A 9,897-nucleotide genomic window follows, 5' to 3' on the forward strand; every position below is an offset into this window, starting at 1 on the left:
GGTTGTCCACCAGGACCCTTTCCAAAGACCACCTTCAAATCCTTGACCATATCATGTACATCAGCACCAGTACGGTGGCGAGGCTTCGTCCGGTGATCCGCCTCACCGGAGAAATGCTTGCCTTTCTTTCTTATGGGATGCCTGCTCGGAAGAAATCGACGATGTCCCAGGTACACATTCTTCTTACAATTACCAAATATATACTGTCGGTATCGTCCAACCAGTGCGTGCATGCGTGGTATCCCTTGTTTGTTTGTCCTGAAAGGTTACTGAGAGCAGGCCAATCATTGATGGTCACGAACAGCAACGCCTTTAGGTCAAATTCTTCCCCCATGTGCTCATCTCACGCACGTACACCTGTTCCATTCCACAGTTGTAAGAGTTCTTCAACTAATGGCCTTAGGTACACATCAATGTCGTTGCCGGGTTGCTTAGGGCCTTGGATGAGCACTGGCATCATAATGAACTTCCGCTTCATGCACAACCAAGGAGGAAGGTTATACAAACATAGAGTCATAGGCCAGGTGCTATGGTTGCTGCTCTGCTCCCTAAAAGGATTAATGCCATCTGCGCTTAGACCAAACCATACATTCCTTGCATCATTTGCAAACTCCTTCCCGTACTTTCTTTCGATTTTTCTCCACTGCGACCCGTCAGCGGGTACTATCAACTTTCCGTCTTTCTTACGGTCTTCTCTGTGCCATCGCATCGCCTTGGCATGCTCTTTGTTTTGGAACAAACATTTCAACCGTGGTATTATAGGAGCATACCACATCACCTTGGCAGGAATCTTCTTCCTGGGGCGCTCACCCTCGACATCACCAGGGTCATCGCGGCTGATCTTATAGCGCAATGCACCGCATACCGGGCAAGCGTTCAAATCCTCGTACTCACGGCGGTAGAGGATGCAATCATTAGGGCATGCATGTATCTTCTGCACCTCTAACCCTAGAGGGCAGACATCCTTCTTTGCTTGGTACGTACTCTCAGGCAATTCGTTGTCCTTTGGAAGCATATCCTTTATCATTACCAGCAACTTTCCAAATCCCTTGTCAGATACACCATTCTCTGCCTTCCATTGCAGCAATTCCAGTGTGGTGCCCAGCCTTTTCTTGTCACCTTCGCAATTCGGGTACAACAATTTTTTGTGATCCTCTAACATGCGCTGCAACTTCCTCTTCTCCAAATCACTTGCGCAGTTTCTCTTTGCATCGGCAATGGCCTAACCTAGATCATCAACGGGCTCATCCGATGCCTCTTCTTCAGCTTCTTCCCGCATTGCCGGCTCAGCTTCTTCCTGCATTACCGACTCAGCTTCTTCCCTCATTGTTGTATCATCGTATTCAGGGAACCCATGGCCAGGATAGCTGTCGCCGTCCTCTTCTTCTTCATTGTCTTCCATCATAACCCCTCTTTCTCCATGATTGGTCCAAATATTATAGTGGGGCATGAAACCGGACTCAAACAGGTGGACGTGAATGGTTCTTGACGTAGAGTAATTGCGACCATTCTTACAGCCAGCACATGGACAATGCATAAAACCATCCGCTCGCTTGTTTGCCTCAGCCGCAAGCAGAAAAGTACGCACGCCATTAATGAACTCGGGAGAGCATCGGTCATCGTACATCCATTGCCGGCTCATCTTCAATACACAGCACCGAAAACATCAAATTAATACAATACATAAAGTTCATACATAAAGTTCATACATAAAGAGCATACAACACTTCAATGCAACAAACAAATAACTCTCTAGCTAAAGAATTTAAATGCAACAACAAATGCGATCAAGATCGCAACTAAGGTAACAATTGATCCAACAGCATAATGATACCAAGCCTCACTATGAATGGCATATTTTCTAATCTTTCTAATCTTCAAGCACATTTTCTCCATCTTAATCTTGTGATCATCGACGACATAGGCAACATGCAACTCCAATTCCATCTTCTCCCCCTCAATTCTTTTCAATTTTTCCTTCAAATCCTTGTTTTCTCTTTGAACTAAATTTAACCTCTCGACAATAGGGTCGGTTGGAATTTCGGGTTCAACTACCTCCTACATACAAATATCTATGTCAACTTGATGGGCATAATTTGTCATAAACACGAAATTCAATGAATAGTTTTAAAAGAGAATATACCACATCCGAATCATAACCCGGACGAGGGCCGGCGGGGATGGATATCAAAACCATGGCACTATGCATAACAAACAACGTATGGGTAAGATAATTATACGAGTAACTATATATTCAAATCACACAAACATCATTTTTTATATAAAACTTCATGAACAAGAGGCTCACCACAAGGTGGTGCCGGCGACGGGACGTTGCGAGCGATCGATGGTGGTTACGACGGAGATTTAGAAGGTACTAAGTAAACCACACCTACATATGCAAAACTAAGTGTTATTTTTGACCTAAAATTGCATATAAATCAAATACTAGCACATATATATAATTCCTCCCAAATTACTAAACTCAAAAATCAATCACTATATAAAGCATTGCACGAGCTAATCTAGCAATGAGAGATGAAAGGAAAGAGTTGCTAACCTTTGTGATCATTTGAATGGATGGGGGCCTTCAAATCTTGGGCAAAATGTGTGATGAGCTTGAGAGGAAGAGGGAAAAGAACAGAGAGGAGAGGGGAAAGGGGAAGAACAGAGCGAGCTCGGGTGGACGAAGGGTCTATGTAGGACGACCTTTAGTACCGGTTCGTGATACGACCCAGTACTAAAGGTGCTGGAGGAGCCCTGGACTGACAACATCCTGCCACCACTCACTTTAGTACCGGTTCGTGGCACGAACCGGTGCTAAAGGTTCGCCATGAACCGGTACTAATGAGAGCGGCCCAGCTAGCCATTGGAACCGGCACTAATGTACACATTAGTGCCGGCTCAAATTCAAACCGGCACTAATGTGCTTCACGTTTGACCCTTTTTCTACTAGTGTCACATCATTCTCCTAATGATGTGATCCCGTTAATCAAATGACAATTCATGTCTATGGTTAGGAAACTTAACCATCTTTGATCAACGAGCTAGTCAAGTAGAGGCACACTAGTGACACTCTGTTTGTCTATGTATTAACACATGTATTATGTTTCCGGATAATACAATTCTAGCATGAATAATAAACATTTATCATGAAATAAGGAAATAAATAATAACTTTATTATTGCCTCTAGGGCATATTTCCTTCATTAGGCCCATAACACCTACCGGGGGTGTCCGAAACCCCTTCCGGTGACCCAATGGCTATCTGGTGCATCCCGAAACCCTACCGGTGTCCGAATACCATCGTCCTATATATCAATCTTTACCTCTCGACCATTTCAAGACACCTTGTCATGTCCATGATCTCATTTGGGACTCCAAACAACATTCGGTCACCAAATCATATAACTCATATAACATTATATCATCAACGAACGTTAAGCGTGCAAACCGTACGGGTTAGAGAACTATATAGACATGACCGAGACACCTCTCCGGTCAATAACCAATAGTGGAACCTGGATGCCCATATTGGCTCCTATATATTCTACGAAGGTCTTTATCGGTCGAACCGTTATGACAACATACGTAATTCCCTTTCTCCATCGGTATGTTACTTGCGTGAGATTCGATCATCGGTATCTTCATACCTAGCTCAATATCGTTACTGGAAAGTCTCTTTAATCGCTCCATAATACATCACCTCGTGACTAACTCCTTAGTCATTTGCTTGCACGCTTTTTATGTGTATTACCGAGAGCGCCCAGAGATATCTCTCTGAAACTCGGAGTGACAAATCCTAATCTTGATATATGCCTACTCAACAAACACCTTCAAAGATACCTGTAGAGCATCTTTATGATCACCCAGTTATGTTGTGATGTTTGATAGCACACAAGGTATTCCTCCGGTATCCGGGAGTTGTATAATCTCATAGTCGAAGGAATATGTATTTGACATGAAGAAAGCAATAGCAATAAACTGAACGATCATTATGCTAAGCTAATGGGTGGGTCTTGTCCATCATATCATTCTCCTAATGATGTGATCCCGTTATCAAATGAAAACACATGTCTATGGTTAGGAAACCTTAATGATCTTTGATCAACGAGCTAGTCTAGTAGAGGCATACTAGGGACACGATATTTGTTTATGTATTCACACATGTATTTAAGTTTCCAATCAATACAATTCTAGCATAAATAATAAACATTTATCATGAATAAGGAAATATAAAATAACAACTTTATTATTGCCTATAGGGCATATTTCCTTTAGTCTCCCACTTGCACTAGAGTCAATAATCTAGTTCACATCGTCATGTGATTAACACCCATAGTTCACATCGCCATGTGACTAACACCCAAAGAGTTTACTAGAGTCAATAATCTAGTTCAATCGCCATGTGATTAACACCCAAATAGTACTAATGTGTGATCATGTTTTGCTTGTGAGAGAGGTTTAGTCAACGGGTCTGCCACATTCAGATCCGTATGTATTTTGCAATTTTCTATGTATATAATGCTCTACACAGAGCTACTCTAGCTAATTGCTCCCACTTTCAATATGTATCCAGATTGAGACTCAGAGTCATCTAGATTAGTGTTAAAGCTTGCATCGACGTAACCCTTTACGACGAACCCTTTATCACCTCCATAACCGAGAAACATTTCCTTGGTCCTCTAAGGATAATTTTGACCGTTGTCCAGTGATCTACTCCTGGATCATTATTGTACCCCTTTGCCAAACTAATGTCAAGGCATACAACAGGTCCGGTACACAACATGGCATACTTTATAGAACCTATGGCTGAGGCATAGGGAATGACTTTCATTCTCTTTCTATGTTTTGATGTGGTCGGACTTTGAGTCTTACTCAACTTCACACCTTACAATACAGGCTAGAACTCCTTCTTTTACTGGTCCATTTTGACCTCCTTCAAAATCTTGTCAAAGTATGTACTCATTGAAAGTCTTATCAAGCGTCTTGATCTATCTCTATAGATCTTGATGCCTAATATGTAAGCAGCTTCACTGAGGTTTTCCATTGAAAAAATCTTATTCAAGTATCCTTTTATGATGTCTAGAAATTCTATATCATTTCAATCAATAATATGTCATTCACATATAATATCAGAAATGCTATAGAGCTCCCACTCACTTTCTTGTAAATACAGGTTTCACTGTAAGTCTGTATAAAACCATATGCTTTGATCACCTCATCAAAACGTATATTCCAACTCCGAGATGCTTGCACCAATCCATAGATGGATCACTGGAGTTTGCACACTTTGTTAGCATCTTTAGGATTGACAAAACCTTCTGGTTGCATCATATACAACTCTTCTTTTAAAAATCCATTAAGGAATGCAGTTTTGACATCTATTTGACAGATTTCATAAAATGTGGCAATTGCTAACATGATTTGGACAGACTTAAGCAAGAAGACTTTGCTTGAATCTAATCATTTTCATAGTCATGAAACTAAAACCGTTGTGGCACACCTTACTAAATTGAATGATATAGCCACCCTATTTGCTCATGTGGAAAATAGTCGTTACTACTATATTCTTAAGTTGTTTCCTTTCTCATTAAAGGATGATGCTAAGAAATTTTTTAATACCCTTGCTCTTGGTTGTATGCGTAGTCCCCGGGATATGATATATTACTTTTTTGAAAAATATTTGTCTGCTCACAAAAACAAGCTGTCTTACAGGAAATATTTAACTTTGCGCAATGTGAAAAAGAGAATCTCCCTCAAGCTTGGGAGGCTTCTTCAGTCACTTAATGCTTTGTCTGATCATCCTCTTAAGAAAATTGAAATACTTGATATCTTTTATAATGGATTAACCGATGCTTTTAGGAACTACCTAGATAGTTGTGCTGGCTATGTTTTCAGGGAACGAACTGTTGGACATGCTGAAGAACAGTTAAATAATATGTTAAAGAATGCCAATGATTGGGCACTTCCCGAACTATCATCCAAACCAACTTCAAAGAAGAGAGGTATTATATTCCTCAGTCTTGAAAATATGCAAGAGGCAGAGAAATCTATGAAAGAAAAGGTTATTAAATCTGAAGATGCTAAGAAATTAGCACATATTAAAGAAATACATGGAATCGATACCCCGACACAGATAGTAAATGTAATTCTCTTTATAAATTCGATGAGGGTGATATTCGCTATAATAAATCTATTAGTCAATTCTTGAATGAATTTGATAACTACATTGTTAACCAAGAACACTTCAACATGTATGTTAGCAAACAATTGAAACGGAATGCTATCATGATTGGTCATTGTGATTTGATGTTTAAGATTGTTAATGATGTTAGAAACTTAGGTAAACATTCATCCATGGCTCATACTCGGTTAGAACAAGTTGCTAAGTCACAAAATGATTTGCTTAACGAGATGAAAATAAAATGAATGATCGTCCTATTAGAGTTATGACTAGAGGAGAAAGAATGACTCAGGATCATATCTATATCCTGAAGGTGATCCTAAAAGATTGGATATCCAGCTTTCGCATCATTGTCCACGGACGAGTTTGGACCAGCCCGCAAACAATTTTTTTCCTGATAAAAAGAGCTTTTATTAACTCAACATTAGCATCAAACTTTTCATATTTTTCCTTTGATATTTTCGGAGGGAGTGCGCATGTCAATACGTACGGAGCACGGGAGAACAATGCTTTCATGCATGCGTGCCATGGTGATCAGATTTATGGCTACAAGTCTACGCAGAGCCGGAGGTGGCTGGGGCGTGAGAGTGGGCCGGGGAGGGTGGGTGGGCGGAGTAGGATCTCGCGCAGTCGGCTGCCGCGAAGGTGACGGTGCCCTTGTCGAGGTCGTACCCGACGTGCATGTTCTGCTGTGCGATGTTCCCGATCAATGACGACCGAGCCGACGGCGCAATGGCCAAGCACAAGGTGTCCTTCTGCACCACCGCGAACGTGTTCAACGCCTTGAGCGTCACCGCCGCGCCGCCGCCCAGTCCCAGCTCCACGTCAGGGATCTTCGCCGCAATCTGCCCCTCCTTTAGCCCGGTCACGTTGTAGCACAGCGGCAGCTGGAGGTCCGCCGGCGGCCGGGCCTTCGGTGTTAGGTTTAATCTTGTCATGTTCATGTATATGCATAGTTTGCTTTAGTTTGCATGTAGTTTATCTTAGGACTTGTCCCGGCAAAGTCATGGCTGCAGCGTGCAACGGAGCGAGATGCCATCCGATCGTGCGACGCGGTATGGTAGCGTCGTGTGACGCGGCGAGCAGTGTGAGCAGCAGGAGCGTGACAAGCTGCATGGTCAAGTAGTTCCGACTGATCTGGGTGAGTAATTATCAGTTTGTTAGCATGTATGAGTAACTAGTTGTATGGCTGAGTCGTCTGTTTGTTGGAGCGATTCCAGGGATAAAGATAAGGCCATGGGCTAGTGGGATTAGTTGCCGAGGGTAGTGGCTGGCTAGTGCATGGGTCTGCATGAAGTATGTGGCGTTAGTTAGTTAGTGGCCAACGTGGTGACCGGGTTAGTGGGTGTGTCATACCCCTGGTGTATATATATGTACTGCATTGAGTTAATGAAAAGAGGAGGCCGAGAGGGCCGAAGGAGAAAACATGTAGCGCCTGTGACTTTCATCGGAGACAAGGCAAAGCTAGCTTTCTCCTTGGTGAAGTGTGTGTGCGTGTGAGTTTCTCACCATGTGTGTGTGTGTTCGAGAGAAACCACAAGAGAGAGAGAGAGAGAGAGAGAGCTGTGAGACGCAGCTCGAGGTAGAAGAAGAAGCGGCGCTGCGAGAGGCGGCGCCAACATTTGGGAGCTTGATCCGCCCGGCCAGCTCCTTCACCAGTGGGTCTAGCAGCGCCTTGTTGAGGAACGTCAGCGTTGTGCCGGAGTCAACGACGGCGGGGGACTGCTGCGGCGCCGCGTAGGTCGCGTTGCCCACCTTGACGGACAGGAGGCCGATGGTGTAGTACGACTTCACCCTGGACGGGATCAGCGGCGTCGTGGCCGCGCCCGGCTCCGTCACGGTGGCGCGGGCGCCGAAGTTGAGCAGGGAGGAGCCGTTGACGGAGTAGGGCAGGAGGCAGTAGGAGAACCTCCGGCCGAGCGAGGCGTGCGCGCCGAGCTGCGCGACGAGGGAGAGGTTTGTGTTGCCGAGGCCGACGAGGCCGTCCCCGATGAAGGAGCCGACAAAGGTCGTGCCGCAGCCGAAGTTGACGTCGGGCACGCGCGTCGTCCGGTCGCCGCGGCTGCCAGCTGGGGCATCGTCCGCGAAGGTGAAGGTCTCGGTGGAGAGGAGGCCGCTCGTGGTGGAGCCCCCGCCATAGCCGTAGAAGTAGGCGCACTTGGAGTCGGCGCAGACGGTTTCATGGAGCTCGCGGCACGCGCCGGAGTCGCAGCCCACGGGGCTGTACGTCTTGGACTTGGAGGGGTCGAACACGACGCCCGGCGGGGGTGTGGGCGAGGGCGCGTCACCGGCGAACGCCGGGCCAAGACCGTGGGGCCCCTTCCTGCTGCAATTCAGCCAGACGAGGTCGCTGCCGGTGTCGGCGATGGCGAGCAGACGGGTGGGCGGTGTGCCCACGTTCAAGGCCATCAGGTACTCGAACGGAGTGGAGGTGAGTTCGGACACGACGCCGTGGGCCGACGGTGCGTCGGCGTGGGCGTAGGACCGCGCGAGGGCCTTAACCACGCGGGCATGAGCGGTGAGCGAGGGGTCGTGGAACGGCGACCCGACGGAGTCACGGTGGATGAACTCCACACTAAACCCATCGCCGCCGTACGCCGTGCAAGCGCACAGTTGCGCCGTCAGGGCGACGCCGACGAGCAGGAGAGCGCGAGTTATCGTCGTCATCACAGGCATTGTGGCCTATACTGGAACTCAACTCCCAATGCAAGGATTGGTTGCTGCTGCTGCTGTGCAGGGTAGAGAAATATAAATAGGGGAATTTCCCCAAGTTAATTGTTGAAGAATATTTGCCAGCCCGCTGCGTAACTATACTCAATTAATTACTACCTTCTGCACCACGCATGGAATTAGGGGTAGATTCTACGTAATGGAGAGCTGGAGAGGAGGAGGAGATCATCTTGTGCGTGAAACTGAAGATTTTGTAATTAATTCGTGCTAAAAGTGGTGAGTGGCTACTTCCAATAAGTGATTGATTCGCAGTATACATGTCACCGGCAACCCAGCAATGGACCCCAATAGCCGGCGAACGTTCGCCGAGAGCGACGACATTTGCGAACCTTTTTGTTTCTTCAAAGACGCGTGACATTTTCTTCAAAACAACATGACAATTGCTTCAGAGGATGGTACTTTCTTCTAACACTGTTTGATCTCGCGTCATAACTAAAACTGCCAGCAAAATGTGTTCGTTTGTCATCCCCTTCACAGAGAATGTCAGCCGCATAACATTACCGCCCGGCAAAAATGCTAGTAATGGCAAATCTTTGATAAACGATAACAGATTAAACAGATATTTATTTTCTCCTTATTAAGCTTCTTTTTGTTCCACGCCTCAGGTATTCCATCCCATCACTTCTCATAAAAATTGTTATCCGCTAGAGGGAAAGAAATTATGCTCAAATCTGTTATACAAGTTATCTCCACCTATGCTATATACATCTTTAAAATTCCTAAAAATCAAAGAAATCATTGGCGCGATGTCATAATTTTGGTGGGGAGACGAGGACAGTGCTACTTCTTGATCTTGCATTGGTTTTTTTCCTTGAAAAAAGGAAAAGGTGATGCAGCAAAGTAGAAATAAGTATTTCCCTCAGTTTAGAACTAAGGTATCAATCCAGTAAGAGGAATACACAAGTCATCAATGGTTGCACCTACACAAACAAACAAATACTTGCACCCAACGCGATAAAGGGGTTGTCAATCCATTCATA

General features: G+C 45.1%; 1 protein-coding gene across 1 annotated transcript; it reads right to left on the minus strand.

Moving 5' to 3' along the window:
• Positions 1-6,741: 6,741 nt before the first annotated feature.
• On the minus strand, positions 6,742-8,863 carry LOC119333066 (aspartic proteinase CDR1-like). Its single transcript, XM_037606095.1, has 2 exons — positions 7,808-8,863; positions 6,742-7,098 (listed from the first exon to the last, which is right to left on the minus strand). The coding sequence occupies exons 1-2, from the start codon at positions 8,861-8,863 to the stop codon at positions 6,742-6,744; spliced, it is 1,413 nt and encodes a 470-aa protein (XP_037461992.1).
• Positions 8,864-9,897: the final 1,034 nt, after the last annotated feature.

Source organism: Triticum dicoccoides, chromosome 7A, assembly GCF_002162155.2.
Source record: "Triticum dicoccoides isolate Atlit2015 ecotype Zavitan chromosome 7A, WEW_v2.0, whole genome shotgun sequence".
NCBI classification, from domain to species: domain Eukaryota; kingdom Viridiplantae; phylum Streptophyta; class Magnoliopsida; order Poales; family Poaceae; genus Triticum; species Triticum dicoccoides.